Below are 21,734 nucleotides of genomic sequence, written 5' to 3'. Positions count from 1 at the left end.
CAAATAATGCTGCTATAAACATAGGGGTGCATGAATCCCTTTGAATTAGTGTTTCTGTATTTTGGGGGTAAATACCCCGTTGTACAGTTACTAGATTGTAGGGTAGTTTTATTTTTAATGTTTTGAGGAACTTCCATACCATTTTCCACAATGGCTGTTCCAGTTTGCATTCTTACCAACAGTGTAAGTGGATTTCCTTTTCTCCACATCCTCACAAACCCTTCTTGTTTCTTTTGTTTTTTATTTTAACCATTCTGACAAGTGTGAGATGATATCTCATTGTAGTTTTGATTTGCATTTCCCTAGTGATGAGTGATTTGAGCATCTTTTCATGTGTCTGTTGGCCATCTGGGTGTCTTCTTGGGAGAAATATCTATTCATATTTTCTGCCCATTTTTGATTGGATTATTTGTCTTTTGGGTGTTGAGTTTATCAGTTTTTTTATATATTTTGGATACTAGGTCTTTATTGAATATGTCATTTGCAAATATCTTCTCCCATTCAGTAGGTTGCCTTTTAGTCTTGTTGATTGTTTCCTTTACCGTGCAGAAGCTTTTTATTTTGATGTGGTCCCAGTAGTTAATCTTTTATTTTATTTTCCTTGCCTCAGGAGATATATCTAGAAAAATCTTGCCAAGGCTGATGTCAGAGACATTACTGCCTGTGCTCTCTTCTAGAATTTTTAGTGGTTTCAGGTCTCGCATTTAGGCCTTTAACCCATTTTGAATTTATTTTTGTGTATGGTATAAGAAAGCGGTCCAGTTTCATTCTTTTGCATGAATGAGTTTTCCCAACACCATTTGTTGAAGAGACATTTTCCCATTGCGTATTCTCTCCTGCTTTGTCAAAGACTAATTGATTATATAATTGTGGATTATTTCTTGAGTTTTCTATTCTGTTCTATTGATCTATGTGTCTATTTTTGTGTCAGTACCATACTGTTTTGATTACTACAGCTCTGTAATATAACTTGAAGTCTGAAATTGTGATGCCTCCAGCTATGCTTTTCTTTTTCAAGATTGCTTTGGCTATTTGGGGTCTCTTGTGGTTCCATATACATGTTAGGATTTTTTGTTCTAGTTCTGTGAAAAATGCTATTGGTATTTTGATAGAGATTGTGTTAAATGTGTAGATTGCTTTGAGTAATATGGATATTTTAACAATATTTGTTCTAATCTGTCAGCATGGAATGTGTTTCCATTTCTTTGTGTCATCTTCAGTTTCTTTTTTTGTTTATCAATTTATTTTTAATTTTTATTTATTTTTTAAATTTAAATTCAATTAATTAACATATAATGTATTATTTGTTTCAGGGGTACAGGTCTGTGATTCATCAGTCTTATATAATACCCAGTGCTCATTACAACACATACCGTCCCCAATTTCCATCACCCCATTACCCCATCCCACACACTCCACCCCTCCAGCAACCCTCGGTTTGTTTCCTAAGATTAAGAGTCTCTTATGGTTTGTCTCCCTCTCTGGTTTCATCTTGTTTCATTTTTTTTCTCACTTCCCCTATGATCCTCTGCCTTGTTTCTTAAATTCCACATACTGATTGACTTCTTTCACTTAGCATAATACCCTCTAGTTCCATCCACGTCATTGCAAATGGCAAGATTTCATTTTTTGATGGCTGCATAATATTCCATTGTGTGGAATATTATCCATTCATCTTTATCCATTCGTCTGTCAATAGACATCTGGGCTCTTTCCATAGTTTAGCTATTGTGGACATTGCTGCTGTAAACAGTTTGGTGGAGTCTTTTGGGTTTTCTATATATAGTATTGCATTGATTGATTTATGAATATATCAGTGTAATACTGGCCTTGTAGAATGAATTTGGAAGATTTCCTCCCTCTTCTATTTTTTGTATTTCTGTGGTGTTGGTTGCTGTTTCTCCTTTCATTTATGATTTTCCTTTCTTTCTTTCTTTTTTTTTATGTTTCTAACTAGAGGTTTATCAATTTTGTTGATCTTTTCAAAGAACCAGCTCCTGATTTCATTGATCTGTTCTATTGGTTTTTAGTTTCTATATCATTTACTTCTGTTCCATTCTTTATTATATCCTTCCTTCTACTGGTTTTGGGTTTCGTTTCCCTTTTAGAACTGCTTTTGCTACATCCCAAGGGTTTTGGACTGTTGTGTTTTCATTTTCATTTAGTTCCATGTAATTTATGATTTCTTCTTTGCTTTCCTGGTTGACCCATTCATTGTTTAGTAGCATGTTATTTAACCTCCATGTTTTTGTGGTCTTTCCAGATTTTTGGTTGATTTTAGTTTCATACCATTGTGGTCAGAAAAGAGGAATGGTATGAATTTGATCTTTTTTATTTTGTCAAGTCTTCTTTTATGCCTTGTATGTGATTTATTCTGGAGAATTATCTTTGTGCACTTGAAAAAATGTGTATTCTGTTTTAGGATGGCATTTTCTGAATATGCCTATTAAATCCATCTGGTTCAATGTGCCATTCAAAGCCACTATTCCTTGCTGGTTTTCCATTTCGATGATCTATCAATGTAAGTGGGGTGCTCAACTCCCCTACTATTATTGTATTACTATTGATTAGTTCCTTTATGTTTGTTATTAAGTGTTTTATGTAATGGGTGCTCCCATGTTGGGTGCATAAATATTTACAATTGTTATATCTTCTTGTTGGATTGTCCCCTTTATTATTATGCGGTGTTCTTTGTCTCTTGTTACAGTCTTTGTTTTAAAGTCTGTTTTGTCCAATATAAGTACTGCTATTCTGGCTTTCTTTTGACATCTCTTTGCATGATAGATATCTCTACATCCCCTCACTTTCAATGTGCAGGTGTCTTTAGGTCTGAAACAAGTCTCTTGTAGGCAACATATAGATGGGTCTTATTTTTTTTATCCACTCTGTCACCCTATCTCTTTTCATTGAAGTGTTTAGTCCACTTACATTCAAAGTAATTATTGACAGATATATATTTATTGTTATTTTTTACTTGTTTTGTGGTTTTTGTAGTTTTTCTCTGATCCTTTCTTCTCTTTCTTGCTTTCATGGTTTGCTGGTTTTCTTTAGTGATATACTTGGATTCCTTTCTCTTTATTCTTTGCATACCTATTAGTGGTTTTTGATTTGTGGTTACAGTTAAGTTTGTATATAACATCTTCTGCATATAGCAGTCTATATTAAGTTGATGGTTGCTTAAGTTCAAACGCATTCTTTATTCCTCTTCCCACCAACAGGTCTTAGGTATATGGTGTCATATTTTACATCCTTTTATTTTGTGAATTCCTTGACTGATTTTTTACAGAAATACTTATTTTTACTGCTTTTGTGTTTCCTACTTTTCATAATCTCTCTTATGATCTTTCCTTTCCACTCAAAGCATCCCCTCTAATATTTTTGTTAGGGCTGGGTTAGTGGTCATGAATTCCTCTAGTTTTTATTTGTCTGGGAAATTCTTTAACTCTCCTTCTATTCTGAATGAATAGCCTTGCTGGATAGAGTATTCTTGGCTGTAGATTTTTCCCTTTCAGCACTTTGAATCTATCATGCCACTATCTTCTGGCTTGCAAAGTTTCTGCTGAAAAATCCAGTGATAGCCTATAGGGTTTCCCTTGTATGCAACTGTTTCCTCTTCTCTTGCTGATTTTAATTTTTTTTTTCTTTATCACTACTATTGCCATTTTGATTACTATGTATCTTGGTATGGACCTCTTTTGGTTGATTTTGTTGGGGTCTGTGCCTCCCAGATTTGGATAGCTGTTTCCTTCCCCAGATTAGGAAGTTTTCAGCTATTATTTCTTCAAATAAATGTTCTGCTCCCTTTTAACTCTCTTTTCCTTCTGGGATCCCTATAATGCAAATGTTATTGCTCTTGATGGAGTCACTAAGTTCCCTAAGTCTATTCTCATTTTGCATAATTCTTTTTTCTCTCATTTGTTCAGCTTAAATACTTTCCATCACTCTGTCTTCTAGTTCATTAATTCATTCCTCTACTTCTTCCAGCCTGCTATTCATTCTATCAAGTGTATTCTTATTTCATTTATTGTGTTCTTCATCTCTGATTGATTCTTTTTTATTTCTGTGTTAAGGGTCTCACTGATGTCCTCCACTCTTTTCTCAAGTCCAGTGACTATCATTATGATCATCATTTTAAATTCTCTATCAGGCATGTTACTTATACCCATTTCACTCATGCTGTGGTTTTGTCCTGTTCTTTCATTTGGGACATATTCTTCTGCCTCATTTTGCTTGACTCTCTGTGTCTGTTTCTCTGTGTTAGGAAAGTCAACTATGCCTCTTGCTCTTGAAACTAGTGGAAGGGACATTCACTTTTTTTTTTTGAAGATGCTTTTTTTTTTATTATGTTATGTTAATCACCATACATTACATCATTAGTTTTAGATGTAGTGTTCCATGATTCATTGTTTGCATATAACACCTAGTGCTCCATGCAGTATGTGCCCTCTTTAATACCCACCACCAGGCTAACCCATCTCCCCATCCCCCTCCCCTCTAGAACCCTCAGTTTGTTTCTCAGAGTCCATAGTCTCTCATGATTCTTCTCCCCCTCCGATTCCCCCCCTTCATTTTTCCCTTCCTGCTATCTTCTTCTTCTTCTTCTTTTTTCTTAACGTATAATGTATTATTTGTTTCAGAGGTACAGGTCTGTGATTCAACAGTCTTACACAGTTCACAGCGCTCACCATAGCACATACCCTCCCCAGTGTCTATCACCCAGCCACCCCATCCCTCCCACCCCCCACCACTCCAGCAACCTTCAGTTTGTTTCCTGAGATTAAGAATTCCTCATATCAATGAAGTCATATGATACATGTCTTTCTCTGATTGACTTATTTTCTCAGCATAATACCGTGCAGTTCCATCCATGTCATTGCAAGTGGCAAGATTTCATTCCTTTTGATGGCTGCATAATATTCCATTGTATATATATACCACATCTTCTTTATCCATTCATCTGTCGATGGACATCTTGTCTCTTTCCATAGTTTGGCTATTGTGGACATTGCTGCTATAAATGTCTCCCTTCGGATCCCTATATTTGTATCTTTGGGGTAAATACCCAGTAGTGCAATTGCTGGGTCATAGGGTAGCTCTATTTTCAACTTTTTGAGGAACCTCCACACTGTTTTCCAGAGTGGCTGCACCAGCTTGCTTTCCCACCAACAGTGTAGGCGGGTTCCCCTTTCTCCACATCCCCGCCAACATCTGTCGTTTCCTGACTTGTTAATTTTAGCCATTCTGACTGGTGTGAGGTGGTATCTCATTGAGGTTTGGATTTGGATTTCCCTGATGCCAAGTGATATTGAGCACTTTTTCATGTGTCTGTTGGCCATTTGGATGTCTTCTCTGGAAAAATGTCTGTTCATGTCTTCTGCCCATTTCTTGATTGGATCATTTGTTCTTTGGGTGTTGAGTTTGATAAGTTCTTTATAGATTTTGGATACTAGCCCATTATCTGATATGTCATTTGCAAATATCTTCTCCCATTCTGTCAGTTGTCTTTTGGTTTTGTTGACTGTTTCTTTTGCTGTGCAAAAGCTTTTTACCTTGATGAAGTCCCAAGAGTTCATTTTTGCCCTTGCTTCCCTTGCCTTTGGTGATGTTTCTAGGAAGAAGTTGCTGTGGCTGAGGTCAAAGAGGTTGCTGCCTGTGTTCTCCTTTAGGATTTTGATGGACTCTTGTCTCACATTGAGGTCTTTCAACCATTTTGAGTCTATTTTTGTGTGTGGTGTAAGAAACTGGTCCAGTTTCATTCTTCTGCATGTGGCTGTCCAGTTTTCCCAACACCATTTGTTGAAGAGACTGTCTTTTCCATTGGACATTCTTTCCTGCTTTGTCAAAGATTAGTCGACCATAGAGTTGAGGGTCCATTTCTGGGGGGACATTCACTTTTAACTAGGTGGCACAGGTTCTTTTCCACTGGGGAGGCTGGCCAGCAAGGGCTGCTCCACAAAGCATGCCTGGGCAGGGGTACAGTTTTAACAAGGTGCATGCGTCCACTGCAGAGGTCAGGAGATGCAGTTTTGGCAATATTTGTGCAAGTCTTCTGGGGGAGGGGATCCACAGACCAGGACTGAGGCAGGCCTGGTTGTCCAGAAGTTGGAGTGCAGTGTAAGCAAGTTAGGTAGTGAGTGCCTGCACCATCCTGGTTCCTACAAGTGGTTGTGTGTTTATGTACAGGGGTAGGGGAGGGAAATAGTGCCTTCTAGCTCCTTTGTTCCTGGAGAAGTCCCTTAGCAAAGTCTGAGATTAGTAACTTACTCTCCCTCCATTAAGCCCCAGGCAACTTTCAAACTGTTGCCTCTAAGCTATATATCTCTATGGGCTTTTTGCTGTGCTGTCTCTTTAAAGACAGGGGCTCAGCTTCATATCACCTTCTGGGCTCTCTCAGAGCTGAATGGCTGATTTTTAAAGTTCCAAGCTTTAAGTCCCACTGGTTGTAAGCACTCACAAAATTTGGGCCCTCTGATTTTCAAAGCCAAATGCTATGGGAATTGCTCTTCCCATTGTAGGCTCCCTGGTGTGCTAGTCTGTTTCTTGCCCATATCCGCACCTGCAGCTCTCTTTTGTGGTCAGACCCACGAGGTTTAATTTCTTATTGAGTCCTCACCCTTTCTGCCCTCTGTAATGTGGCCTCTTCTCTACATTTAGTTGGGGAATTTGGCCAGTTTTGGGGTCCTTCTCTGAGTTGTTTGCTCTGGTTTGAATGTTATCTAGTTATATTTGTAGGATGAGGTAATTTTAGGGTCCTCCAACTCTTCCATCTTCCCCAGAAGCCCTATCTATAACAGTCTGTTTCAGACTAATCACAACTTCAATGCATACAAAAGCTCTACATTTTGCATTCCTCCTCCAATATTTTTGATGACACAATTTACATCTTTTTACATTGTGTGTAAATTATTGTAGTTATAGATATTTTTACTTCTTTTGTCTTTTAACCTTCATTCTAAAGTTATAAGTGATTTACTCATCACCATTACATTGGAGTATTTAAATTTACCATATACTTACCTCAGGAGTGTGTTTTATACTTTCATATATTTTCCTGTTACTAATTAGGACCTTTTGTTTCAGCTTGAAGAACTCCCTTTACTATTTATAATAAGGCCAGTCTAGGGCTGATGGATTCCTTCAGCTTTTGTTTGTCAGTAAATTCTTTATCTCTCCTTCAATTCTGAAGAACAACTTCACCAGGTAGGGTATTCTTGGTTGGAAGTTTTTCTCTTTCAACACTTTAAATATATTATCCCACTCCCTTCTGGCCTACAAAGTACCTGCTGTAAAATCTGTTTGTAGTTTTATGAGAATACCCTTGTATGCAATAGGTTGCTTTTCTCTTGCTACTTTTAAGACTCTCTCCTTGTCTTTAACTTTTGGCAGTTTAATTACAGTGTCTGTCTATGTCAGTTTCTTTGGATTCATCTTATTTGGTAATAGTTGAGCTTCTTGGATCTGAATATCTGTTTCTTTCCTCAGATTAGGAAAGTTTTCAGCCATTAGTTCTTTGAATGAGCTTTCTGCCTCTCTCTGCCTCTCTTTTCCTTCTGGGACACCTATACGATATATATTGGTCCACTTGATGATGTCCCATAATTCCCTGAAGCTATCTTTACTCTTTTTCACTCTTTTTGCTCCTCTGGTTAAATGAATCCTACTGTCCTGTCTTTGAGCTTGCTGATCTTTTCTTCAGCTTGCTCTAGTCTCTTGTTGAAGCCCCTCTACTGAATTTTTTTAGTTCTGCTATTATATTCTTCTGTCTGTGACTTCTGTTTGGTAACTTTTAATATTTTTCTACCTCTGTGTTGAAATGCATTGCTCTCCTGACCTCAGTGAGCATCTTTATGATTATTTTGAACTTTCTATCAATTAAATTGTTTAACTTTATTTCATTAGAATCTGTTTCTGGAGATTTATCTTGTTTTATTGTTTGGAACATAATTCCATTTTTATTCATTTTCGTTGACTTTCTGTGTTGAGTTCTGCATATTAGATAAAACAGCCACCTCATCCAGTCTTGACAGAATGGCCTTGTGTAGGAGACGAACCTTATCAGTCAACCCAGCTGGAGCTTCTAGCTGTCTCCCAAACTTTTGTTATTGTCGAAATAGCCATCATTGTTCTTATTAGCTCTTGGTAGTTGAGGGTGTGCCAAAACCTGTCAATATCCTAAAGGGTAAGACTTTATTTTTCTTAAGATTTTATTTCTTTTGTTTGGCAGAGAGAGCGTGCACAAGCAGGAGGAGCTGCAGACAGAGGGAGTGGGAGAAGCAGGCTCCCTACTGAGCAAGGAGCCCCATGCGGGACTCGATCCCAGGACCCTGGGATCATGACCTGAGCTGAAGGCAGATGTTTAACCGATTGAGCCATCCAGGCACCCCATAAAGGGGAAGACTTTAGCACCCAGATACAGGTTGATTAAAAGCTAGACCCTCAGGCAGCAGCAGGGAACATATGTAGTTAAACCTCATCCAGGGAGAAACTGGGAAATGGGCATTTTTGCCTGCTCCCTCCGTGCTGGGTTTAGGTGGTTAGCCATGGAGGGGAGCCCCTCCTGAGCCCCTTAAAAGCTGCTTCTTTGTTTGCCATAGTCCTCTGAGATTCTTGAATGCATGCCCTAGTGGCTATCAGAACCAAGTGATCTGGGGGCTCATCCTGGGGTAGAAGCCATAGAAGCTGGGGAGCCAGATGTGTATACAAGTTCCTTCTGAGGTAATACTAATATCGTGCTTTTATTATTTTAGAAGAATTGAGGGAGAAGGTAGGAAAGGTGTCCACTGGCTTCCCTGATGAACTCTGGGGACGAATGCAGCCAGACCCTAGATGTGTGCTAAATTAGAAGCCTGGCCTTCAGGCAGTAGCTTTTATTTTTTTTCATTTAAATTCAATAGCCAACATATAGTACATCGTTAATTTTTGGTGTAGTGTTCAGTGATTCATTAGTTGCATATAACTCCCAGTGCTCATCACATCGTGTGTCCTCCTTAATGCCCATCACCCAGTTACCCCATCCCCCCATCCACCTTCCCGTCCACAACCCTCAGTTTGTTTCCCACAGTCAAGTGTCTCTCATGGTTTGTCTCCCTCTCTGATTTTTTCCCATTCAGTTTTTTCTTCCTTTCCCCTATGATTCTCTTGTGCTATTCCTTATATTCCACCTATGAGTGAAACCATATAATAATTGTCTTTTTCTGCTTGACTTATTTCATTTAGTATAATACCCTCTAGTTCCATCCACATCAATGTAAATGGTAGGTATTCATCCTTTCTGAAGGCTGAATAATATTCCATTGTATATATGAACCACATCTTCTTTATCCATTCATCTGTTGAAGGACATCTCGGCTCCTTCCACAGTTTGGCTATTGTGGACATTGCTGCTATGAACCCTGGGGTGAAGGTGCCCCTTCTTTGCACTACATCTGTATCTTTGGGGTAGAAGACATGAACAAACACTTCTCCAAAGAAGACATACAAATGGCCAACAGACACATGAAAAAAGGCAGTAGCTTTTAAAGTATGCAGATGAATCTCTTTCAGGGAGAGACTGGGAAATGGGCATTTTTGCCTAGTCCTGCTGCAGTGAGCCCTGGGGGATAGCCATGGTGAATGCTCATGCACCCATTAAGAACTGCTTCTTTGCTTGCTTTAGTCTTGTGAGGTTCATGGATGAAGCCCCACTGGCTTTCAGAGACAGGTGTTTTAGAGGGTCCATCCCTCAGATGGGGGTCTTAAAATTTGGGGTGCTAGATGTGGCTTTCAGACCCTTTGGTCCTCAGAAAGAAGACTAATGATGGCTGGTAAGTCAGGTTGGAACTGGAAAAATTAATTTTATATTGTTATTTTTGATCACTACTAATGACTTTAAGTTGTCTCATGCATTCAGTTTAAAAAGAATAAAATTTTAAAGACTAGTTCAACAATAAAAATGTATGTTTGGTCTTTAGCATTTTTAATAAATTGTCTTGTTATTAAGAGAAAAGTCAAATTTCAGATGTTTAGAAAAACAGACATTTTCATTCTTAGTCTTTAGAGTGTTGACATAAGTTTATTGTTTCAGATCACATTTTCTGCTACTTAAAGCTAGGAAGGGGATTTTATTCAAATGATATTTGGACCTAATTTATATGTAAGTCAGCACTATGTGTGATGGAAACTAGGACTTAACTTTCTTAAAGTTTTAATGAGTTCAGTTTTCTGTGTGTGATTGCAATAACAGAGAGCCTGCAATATAATAGATCCTGCTGTTTCTGAGTCAGTCCACACAAATTAAAATTGATTGAACCAGATAATTTTTCTATTGTATTTTGTTTTGTTATAATCTCATAAACACAAAAATTCCAATATTTTCTTATTTTATTCCTACACAGTTTAGTTGAAGAGCCACTCTAATAAGGTGAAAGTCTAAGCTCCTCCAACCCTACATTGCACTCTATACGATACATCTGTTATTACATTATGCTTAATTTATCTTCTCTATTGAATTGTGAATACTTCTGGATAGAGCTTTTTGTCTCTAATACAGTAGAATCAACAAACATTTGTTATGTGCCTAGGCATACCGTTCGGCACTAGTAACAAAGATGAGTGGGCAGAGGGCTCATTGACTGGGCTCCCATCCCCGAGCACAATATGTGGAATATCTGCAAGGACTAAAAGTCATTCATTTTGTATCTAGCCCAGAGCAAGTCTTTTTTTTTTTTTAAGATTTTATTTATTTATTTGTCAGAGAGAGAGAGAGAGGGAGAGCACAAGCAGGGAGAGCAGTAGGCAGAGTGAGAAGCAGTCTCCTCGCCAAGCAAGGAGCCTGATGTGGGACTCTATCCCAGGACCCTGGGATCATGACCTGAGCCAAAGGCAGATGCTTAGCTACCTGAGCCACCCAGGTATCCCTAGCCCAGGGCAAGTCACCAGGTGGGCAGGTGTGCAACAAACATGGCAATCATCCGTCAAACCCAAATTCCAGCCAGTGGCAAATGTTACTAATTAACAATTGCACTTTTTTTTTTAAGATTTTATTTATTTGCGAGAGAGACAATGAGAGACAGAGAGCATGAGAGGGAGGAGGGTCAGAGGGAGAAGCAGACTCCCTGCCGAGCAGGGAGCCCGATGCGGGACTTGATCCCGGGACTCCAGGATCATGACCTGAGCCGAAGGCAGTCACTTAACCAACGGAGCCACCCAGGCGCCCAACAATTGCACTTTTTCCACCTCAGCCAGACTTAGACCTAAGGAATTTTCACACAACCTTCAGGGTCTCAAGCTTCTAAAAATCCCAGTGTCCAGGCCATATACCACAGCAAGTTAAGCACAGCTTCTAGGGGTGGGAACTGGGCATCCAGTAGTTCTTACAACCCCCCAGTTGATCCCAATGTGCAGCCAAGAGTCAGAATCATTGTTTAAGCCTTGCCGTTCGATGTGGTATCTGGAGCAGTAGCAAGAGCATCACCTGGGATCTAGTTAAAAAGCAACTACTAGTTAGTGGGTCTGGGGTGGGACATGAGAGTCTACCTTTGTAACCAGCTCCCAGGTGATTTAAATACACATTAAAGCTTGACAAGAACGACAGCAGCTTCTACCCCTTTATTCTCAATTGGTAAGTGTGGTAGGCTGAATAATGGCCTGAAAGATGTCTACATCATAATGCCCCAAATGTGACTATGTGACCTTACATGGCTAAGGAGATACTGCAGATGTTTTAGTTAAGGGTCTTGAAATGGAGAGATTATCTTGAATCATCCAGGTGGGCCCAGTGTAAGAGGAAGGCAGGTGGGTCAGAGTCCGAGAAGGGGTGTGATGACAGAAGCTGAGTCCGAGTGATGTGGGCCATGAGCCAAGAAATGTGGGCGGCCTCTAGAGGCTGGAAAAGGCAAGAAAAACGATTCTCCCCTACAGCTTCCAGAAGCAACACAGCCCTACCTACCTCCAGAACTGGAGGATAATAAATTTGTATTGTTTTAATCTACTAAACATGTAGTGATTTGTTACAGCAGCAGTAGGAAACTAATACAGTAAGCAAGATGAAATGTATGTGCCATCCGTCCCCAGTATGAAATCACCGAAAAAAATATATAGTGTTCCTCCCCCCAGTTCCTGTCCCAGAGCTCCCAAAACCCTTGTACTAGTGATAAGAGCACTAGGAGCATCTTTTGTTCTAATGAGGTGACTCTGGGTGGGCTCCTGGATGACTCCCTCATGGGGGCCAGTCACCAGAAAGACCCAGCCATAATTAGAAGCTTAGAATTTTCAGTCCTACCCACGCCCCATCCTCCAAATAGGGGAGAGGGGTTGGAAATGGAGTTAATAATTGCTCATGCCTACATGAGGAGGCCTCCATACATCCCAGTCATAGGGGGTTTGGGGAGCTTCCAGGTTAGCAAAAACAACCACACTGGGAGAGTGACATACCCCAGCTCCATGGAGACAGAAATTCCTACACTCAGGACCCTCCCAGACTGCATCCTATGTATCTCTTCATCTGGATGTTCATCTGTATCCTTTACCATATTCTTTAATACACTGTTAATGTAAGTGTTTCCCTGAGTTCTGTGAGCTGCTTTAGCAATTCAGTCAAACCCAAGGACGGGATGTTGGAACCTCTGATAAATAGCTGGTTAATCAGAAGCAGAGATGACAACGTGGGCTTGTGACTGGCATCTGAAGGCAATGGGGGCAGGACAGTCTTGCGGGACTGAGCCTTTAGTCTGTGATATTTGATGGTATCTCTGGGTAGATAGTGTGAGAATTGAGTTGAATTCTTCGACACCCTCCTGGTGTCTAAGGATTGCTGGGTGTGGGGAAAACCTCCACACATCTGGTGACCAGAAATCTTGGAAGTGAAGTGTTCTGTGTGAAGTACAGGAGCCTCACAGGAAGGAAAGACATTATAGGGAGAGCTGAGTTTTTCCCTACACAGGAAGAAAAAACGGAGTTTTTCCTTATTACACCCAGCTTGCCTTTAGAAGCTGTTGAGTGGGGGCAGTGCTGACCAGAGAAGGAAGACAGAGGGTAATTTATTTCATACAAGAAGGGAAAATTATCAAAGTTAGTTGCTTGAAACAAAATTAATGTGGTAAATTCAAAAGGATATATAGGTTAATTAATCTTTAAGAAATGAAAAGGAAGAAAGAGAAGCTTGCAGACCTCCAGAATGAAGAAAGCCAAAAACAATAGGAAATTGACCAAATGAATTTAAGTTCCAGAGAAAGCTGATTAAATCATGTTTTACTTTGATTGTTCTAGCTGTAAATGCTAAGCCTGCAACTAAGAAAATGATGATTAAGGGTCAGAGCAACATTTGACCTGTTAACTCCAGCTTTGGGAAGATGAAAAGAGTGATTTGGAAGTGGTTTGGAAATTCTTCCTCCCTCATTTCTGAGGGGATGAATTTGAGTCATGACATCGTCCTGCTTATTCTACCTACTACCATTATGTGGAAGGCACTGTGAACTACAGAGCTCATCCTCCTGGTGTTCTGTGTAAACTACCTAAGGATTTAATCAAGGCATCATCCTGCTGGGACTGCTCTCCTGCCCCTTGCTATTGCTCAGAAGTGTTGAGCCCACTTGGAGTGAGTGGCGGGAGCAGAACAGAGTCAAAATCTGGCACTTGGTTGATTTTTGCCAAAAGAATGAATGCATGATGGTACAGTCACATTAGAATTGACAGCAGAGGATACACCAAAGGAAGTAAAGCCAGAGTTGAGATGTCATATAAATACTAAGCTGACAGTGTGGTGTAATGTAGGATCTAAATGATGCTGAGTTTTATTGGCTGAACTTCTGATTTTTTTCTGGAAACAGATCACTTAACTGTTCAACAACCATGTAATAAGCACTTCTGTGCATCAGATAGTAAATCAAGAGGTGAGAATAAATGTGGTGAATGCCTGCTTGCAAGGATTTGGTCAAGGGATTTGGCTTCTGGGAGGCCTTTTTAGCTGGCTTTTCTGTCTTTTAACCTATCCTCATTATTCTTTGAGCCCTTTCTTATCTTCTGGCACAAGATCTTCTGGGCTCATCATGCTCTTTCCTTACTCTGGCCCTGAAATTAGCTATCTCTCCAAGGAGCTATCTTTCCTTTTAGTGGGGAACAGTATTTAGAAGCTAAGAGTCAAGTGTTAGACATGCTCATTGCTGTTGATGTGCTGCTACTCCCAGACCCAGTCAGAGGACATGTAACTAACACACACACACACACACACACACACCTTTGTATGAACATTTATTTCTCTATCTACCCACGTACACATGGAACATCATGGGTTCATACAAATTTTAAATTCAATCCAACATGACAGGATTTAACCTGATTTTCTCTCTCTCTCTCTCTCTATATATATATATGTATATAAATATATATATATTTGTACTCCCTTCCTTGACATGAGGAATGTGGCTCCCATTACTCTTTCCTCTACTTATTCAATCAATCTCCTTCATGTTTCCACTCTCATACCTCTGCCACCACCCTCTCTCCTACACAGATGTCTCCCCATTCCACTTGAGCTTGACACCCTTCCTGGTGGTTTCAGTGCTGAGGGGTACTATTCACCCTTCTGGGACCTGACACCCAATACTGGGTCACACCCCTTCATAGATGCCCTCTTTACCCAGCTGGGGCATTTTATTTAACAAGAACACTTGGCCTTAATGGAATCTTACATTTTTTTATTCTTAAAACAACAATATTTTTATAGGGCTTTGCTATGGGTGTCAGAGCTCAAGAGGCCATTTTACTGACAAAATGATTGTCAGGTCATTGGAGAGTATGCTCAATAACCAGTGTAAATTTTCTTAGAGAAAAATAAGATAGTAGAAGTCCATCAAAATATTTCAGTAATTTTACTGACTGTGAACATTAAACTCTACTGTTAATAGACATTTTCAAGTTGTGTTTTTAAAAAGATCATCTGTAATCTGCTTACAAGAGACATAAAGGAAAAAAATTGAGGGATTTTGAAAATAAAAGAAGGAAAAAGCATAAACCAGAACAATACTGACTAAATGGAAGCTGATATGAAATAAAAATAATATCATTTGTAATGGTACCAAAAGACATGAAGTATTTATGTAAAAACCTAGCAAAATATGGATAAGATTTGTATGCTGAGAACTACAAAATAAAGATGAAAGAAATCTTTAAAATTAAATAAATGGGGAAGTAGTGTTTAGGCATTGGAAGATTAGATATTGTTAAGATGTCAGTTCTTCCCCAGACTGATACTTATATTCAATACGTTGCTAATCAAAATCCCAGAAGAAATTTTTGTAGAATAGACAAGCTGATTCTAAAACTTATATTTAAAGCCAAGAAACAAGAATACAGTTAAAAAAAAAAAAAGACAAATGTATGTGCTTCCACTCAAATGAGGTACTTAGAATAATCAGATTCATAGAATCAGGAAGTAGAACAGTGGGTACCAGGGGCTGGGGGGAGTGGGAGATGGGGAATTGTTGTTTAATGGGTACAGAGTTTCAGTTGGAAAAGATGAAAAAGTTATGGAGATGGACCGTGGAGATTGCACAACAATATGAATGTACTTAATACCACTGAACTATACAATTAAAAATGGCTAAAATGGCAAATTTTGTTAAGTATATTTTATCATAATAAAAATCTTTTTAAAACAGTTTTGACAGGCGCCTGGATGGCTCAGTTGTTAAGCGTCTGCCTTTGGCTCAGGTCATGATCCCAGGGTCCTGGGATCGAGTCCCACATCAGGCTCCCTGCTCGGTGGGAAGCCTGCTTCTCCCTCTTCCACTCCCCCTGCTTGTGTTCCCTCTCTCACTGTGTCTCTCTCTGTCAAATAAATAAATAAAATCTTTAAAAAAAAGAAAAAGAAAACAGTTTTGAAGAAGATAAAATTAGTAAACTCATACTATGTGATTTCAAGCCTTTACTGTAAAGTTAGAGTAATCAATACAGTGTAGTAAATATAGACACATGGGTCCATAGAACAGAAGAGAGAATCCAGAAATACAACCACACATGGTTAATTAATTTTTTATAAAAGCACAAAACTAATTCAGTGGAAAGTGGATAAAATTTTCACCATATTGTGCTGAAATAATTGGATACCATATGCAAAATAATCTTTATCCATAACTCACACCATACATAAAAGTTAACTAAAAATTGGTCATAGACCTAAGTGTATATTCTAAAACTATAAAAATTCTAGGAGAAAACATAGGAGAAAATATGTCCTTGGTTTAGGTAAAGCTGTCATATAAAATATCAAAAGCATAACTACAAGAGAGAAAATTGAAAAACTCTTGAAAATTAAAAACTTTTGCTCTTCAAAAGACACAGTTAAAGAAATTTAAAAAAAAAACACATGCTGGGTGAAAATATTTGCAAATTACAAGATTTGTATCCGGAATATATAAAGAACCCTAAACCATCAATAATAATGAAAGAAACAGTGAGTAGAAAAAAATTAAACAGGTATTTTACCAAAGAAGAGATGTGGATAGCAAAAAGCACATTGAAAAACGTTTGTCATCATTAGTCATTAGGAAAATACAAATTAAAACCACAATATGATACCATCATATACCTATTAGAATGGGAAAAAATACTGACAATACTAAGTGTTAACAAGAATACAGTGCAACCAGAACACTCATATATTGCTTATGGGAATGCAAAATGGTACAACCACCTTGGAAAACAGTTTGGCAGTTTATTTCTTATAAGGTTAACCATAAACCTACCATACAACCCAGCAATCCCATTACTAGGCTTTTTTTCAACAGAAATGATAATTATGTTCACACAGAAGCCTTTTTCTATAATCATCAAAACAACCTAAAAGTCCTTCAACTGATAGATGGATAAACAAATTGTGATATATTCATCCAGGGGAATACTACTCATCTCTAAAAAGAAACAAACTGCTGATATGCACAAGAGCATGGATGAATGTCAAATGCATTATTCTAGTGAAAGAAGGCAGTCTGAAAAGGCTACGTACTGTATGATTCCATTTATATGACATTCGTCAAGAGGCAAAACTATTGGTACAGAAAGCAGTGTTTGCCAAGGAATGGGAGTGTGGGGGTGGGGAGTGACTGCAGGGAGGCATGTTTTATGGTCTCTAGAACTTTTCTATATCTTCACTGTGTTTTGTACTTTGTGAAAACTTGCAAAAATGTTCACTAAAAAAGGTAAATTTTATTATTTGTGAATTATACCTCAACATACCTGACTAAAAAAAAAAAAAAAGTAGACAAATAGGTGTATTCTTTTGTTTTAAGGCATTGAGGAGTGATTGGTTGTTTGTCGAGATTTGTAATTCATTTTATTGAAACTGTAGACTATTACAGGTGAAAGGAAGCTTGGGTCACCTCATGTCAATTTCCTTATTTTTCAAGGAGACAAATAGCCAGAGGAGGAAATGACAAATGACAAGGAACAATAAGCTTTTGCAATCTAATTATGTAGATTAGTATTTCAGAGGCTGGAATTAGCATTACTTTTTTATTGGTGTTTTTTTTCCCAAATATAGCAAAATAGAGTCCAGAAAAACTCCTGGCATGTGTTTCACTGAACCCAGAAATTTAGCAGCAGATTTTCAGATTCGAATATATAATCTTGAAACTTCACTTTGGTTAACTCTAGGACAAAAAATTCTTGTTGGAATTGTTTGCTAAAAATTGGTTTATTATCCACACATAATAGAGTTCATAATATTGCTAATGTTGGCTTAATTTCATAAACTGTGCCTTTCAGTTGCATGGTTAGATGAGAAACTGTACAACAGTAGCTGTCAACCTTTTAGATTTTGAGCCCTTTCTTTAAACCAAGCGACACACTGAATCACGTGTCAGAGAGACTCAGGAGAGCTTCCCTGCCTGTGGTGGAGGTTGACTGAAGCCAGCAGCACTGAGGGACTTCCATTAAGCACAGGGCAAACTCCACTGCTCCCACACCCGAGTTTGGGAAGAGGACCATAATGGTGGTTCACAGACAGATAACCGGGCATAGTAATTCAGATTAAATCTGGTTCTTGTCAGTGGGCCTTATCAACCAGGGAGTTCTTCAAAAGAGAAGTCTATGACATCAGTTCAGAGTAACATATCTCTGGCCTGGAAATCACCTGTCACTGGAAAAAGTTGTCCTTAATGTTTTTGTTTCATTTTCCTGACCATTCTGCTCTCCCTTTCTTAAATCTACCTCTATCCTGGGGGAAGAGAGGAAAAATCAGAATTCAATTTGTTGTATTTAGGTGCTCCCAGGACATTCAAAAAGGAAGGAAAGATAGACAATCACATATATATATATATATATATGGGTCTGGAGCTCAGAAGAGAGAATGTAAACTGCAAATAAAAACAGGTGAGAATTTCCACACTGAGATGGTAATGGAAGCCGAGGGCAGGGCCAGGGAGGGATCACAGGAGAGGGCCTGACTGAGCTTGAGGCCAGCAGTCAAAGGCTGGGTAGATGACGATGAATGTGTATGGAGGCCAAGGAGAAAAGCTAGGAGAGCGTGGTATCCCGGAAACTGAGTTAGGATAGTGTTCCAAAAAAAAAGAGGTCCGGTGCTGAATGCTGCTGAGAAAGCAAAGGAAATGAAGCTTTAAAATGTCTACAAGATTTAACAGCATGTTGGTCACTAGTAATCTCCAGAATTAAGTCTTCTATCCTTCCATCCAGTCATTTTTCATGACTGAAAATTCTTTGAGAACAGACACCTTGAATAGAGTTCTACATCCTCCTATATTGCTTTTCACTTAAGAACTGGCCAATAAACAGTTGCTATATTGTAAACTTGCCGGATACACTTGAAGCCTTTAAGGTACGGTGCGGGTTGGAGAGATGGAACTGTTCTGTACCTTGTGGACCATTGTTAAAACTCATAGAACTGGACACCTCAAAACAGTCTGTTTTATTGCATCTTAATTTTTAAAAATGTTTTTAAATAGTCATGGTAAGAACCTTTTTCTTACATCGTGGTGGTTTCTTGGGTGTTTATTATAAATTGACTCTTTAAATCTTATATGTAGTTCCTAAATAGTCCTTTGTATTACACAAGAGTTAATGAAATACTGACAATTGAGTAAAAATAACTAAAGTTTGAAATAGAATATTTAAGAGAAATACAGAAAAGTGCCAATAGAAAACTTATGAAAATGCATCTGTAATCTTAGTTGATCCTAAAAGAAAGGAAAAAGAAAGCTATAACAAAATCTCTATTGTCTCATCTTTTTACCAGACAGGAATGGGTCACTTGCGTGTTACAAAAGATGGTCTTCGCCTAGAAGGAGAATCAGAATTTTTATTCCCGTTGTATGCTAAGGAAATACACTCCAGGGTGGTAAGAAAATGATGAAACATTTAAATATTTTGTGTTTTATGAAAAGTAAATAATCATTAAGCACAGAAATTTAACATATTTCAGAAGAGGTTCTTAAATGTATACATGTACACACATTGATGTTACACTCTGTAAAAAGCTTGGCTAGAAGGTTGTAGAACATATTTCTGCTATTACATTCTAAAAGGATTCCATTTTCATGTGCTTTAGATCTGAATTTGGTGGCCTCAGTAATTTAGACCATAATAAAAAAGGTTTGGTAATTAAAACCTTTATCAAAAATAATCTAAACTTTTTTAGTGCAGGTAATTTGAATACTTTTTCAAAGCATTTAAAATTATCTGAGAAGCTTAGAAAGAAATTAGTTTCATAGTAGTATGTTCTGTACTAATTATGCTAATTAGAGATTATGGTCCTGTAGTATTCTCCATAAGTAGATTAAACATTCCCATTAAATAATTGTGTGACTTTATAAACAAATCTATTTCAATATTATCTTCATTTACCTCCACAGAATTTATAACAAGTAGAGCCAAGCATAAAATATAGTCCATTTTTGTAATATGTTGTATTTTGTTTTCAGTGATGCTATGGACTTTGTAGTAAAGATAAACATTTGGCAAATTATTGATTAGGTGGCATTATCCCAACAAAATGTTAAACTTCATCCAACAACAACTTACCAATTGTATGAAGAGTGCACTCTTCATTTTCCTGTCATATTTCTACATATGAAAGGATATGTCAGTATCTCCTACATGTAGAGGCTCTTCCAGCTACTCTAGGGCAATTGGGAAGAATACAAAAGTCTAACCACTGAGAACACATGTGGTCTTCGAGATAAACCACACCCTTACACGGACATCAGAACAATCACCAAGCTCTACTACCAAATATGGACTGCGGAGGAGAGATTCTAGAAAGTGCAAAGCACATAAGTAGCTCTTAGACACTACTGTATTACTTCTGAGAATGTCTCAGTTGAGAGTAGGAGCAGGCAAATGACCTGGAATGTGACAGGCTGATACATGCATAAGCCCGATTCTATGAGCTTCTTCAGATAATACGCTTACATTAATCCTGATGGCATTTAAATGTATTAAATACCCCTGTCATATGGGAACATGGGGAATGAACCTAAGCTTTTGTAAAAGGGGAGGTCAGATGTGAGCAAAGAATTTAAATATTAGAACTTAGCCATCTTTCCCCCCAGAGTTATGTTGGCTGATCCCCTATCATATTTTTGAAGAGATAAGACTGGTAGAATAACCTGGTGACTGAAACCAGGTGATTGGTTCAGAACAAATTTACTATTCTGGATTTAATAATACTTTTAGTTATACTTATCAGATGTTTTTCATCTCTGGTATACTTTAAAAAAAACAGCAAAATTGTGTAAATTATTTTAGATAATCATTTTTAAAGTCTTACAATGACGGATTGATGAAATATGTTAATTGATACATAAAATTACAGAAACATTTGGAATAATATTATGTGATCACAGAAATAGAAAGTATCTGGTAACTAATATGGCTTTCCAATAATAGGATTAACTGAACAAAATTATGTTTTATATTTTCTGTATACACTGATATATTAGTTACATTTGCTTTTCAAAAATGAGTCCAGGAAGTAATTTTCCATAAAACTACAGAAATGAATTTGCAAAATTTGACATATATTCATTTATCTATATTGCTGAGGTGAGAGAATTTATTATAAATATAATTCAGCATGGTACTCTGGCTTCTAACATGTGATTACTCTTCACAAGTCCTGTCAAGATCTTGCCTGGAGCTCATGATTTAAAACCATCCACCCTGCCCATTGACCTAAACATGTAGCAATTATATTTGATAAAACAAAAAGGTTGTATTTAGAAATATATAGACATAGTCAAAAATGAAATGAAGCCCAAACACACAGTGGTAAAGCTTTACTTGAAATGATTGTCTTTGAGGTTCACAATCCTGGAAAGCAGCAGGGGCAGCTTACCATCAATGTCCACAGAGGAATAGAGACCAAAATGGCACCTGATGAGACTGCTTGGGACTCCAGCCAGACCTACTGCATGAGACAGCAGTGAAAGGCAAAAAAGGGTTGCACCTACTGCCCAGGCTTGAATAAAACTGTAAATCTGTGGGATGGAGCCCATAAAAATGCCAGACCAAGACCCGAATGTCACTGAGGACACAAGCCCTGAGCCACCATTACAAGACTGAGAAACATGGCAGTCTGAATGAAAACAACGGTAAAGCCTTTAGACAGGCTGGTTGAGTCCAGAAATTAAAATACATCCACACAGGGAGCTTGAGACTGAAATTTGCAACCACATAAGGAAAACTCCATCTAAATAAAGGATACCAAATAAACTCTATAAAAAAGAGAATTAACTTCCAACTAA

General features: G+C 38.1%; 1 protein-coding gene across 1 annotated transcript in view; it reads left to right on the top strand.

Annotated features, from left to right (window-relative positions):
* The window catches only part of SGCG (sarcoglycan gamma), a 122,515-nt gene that overhangs the window by 64,688 nt on the left and 36,093 nt on the right, over positions 1–21,734 (top strand). The window contains exon 3 of the mRNA XM_021678228.2: positions 19,226–19,327. Within this exon, the coding sequence (XP_021533903.1) occupies positions 19,226–19,327 (102 nt within the window). The remainder of the gene's footprint in view (positions 1–19,225; positions 19,328–21,734) is intronic.

This window comes from Neomonachus schauinslandi, chromosome 3, assembly GCF_002201575.2.
Source record: "Neomonachus schauinslandi chromosome 3, ASM220157v2, whole genome shotgun sequence".
Taxonomy (NCBI): domain Eukaryota; kingdom Metazoa; phylum Chordata; class Mammalia; order Carnivora; family Phocidae; genus Neomonachus; species Neomonachus schauinslandi.
Note: the sequence above shows the minus strand (reverse complement) of the source record. Positions and strands in the feature narration are given on the sequence as shown.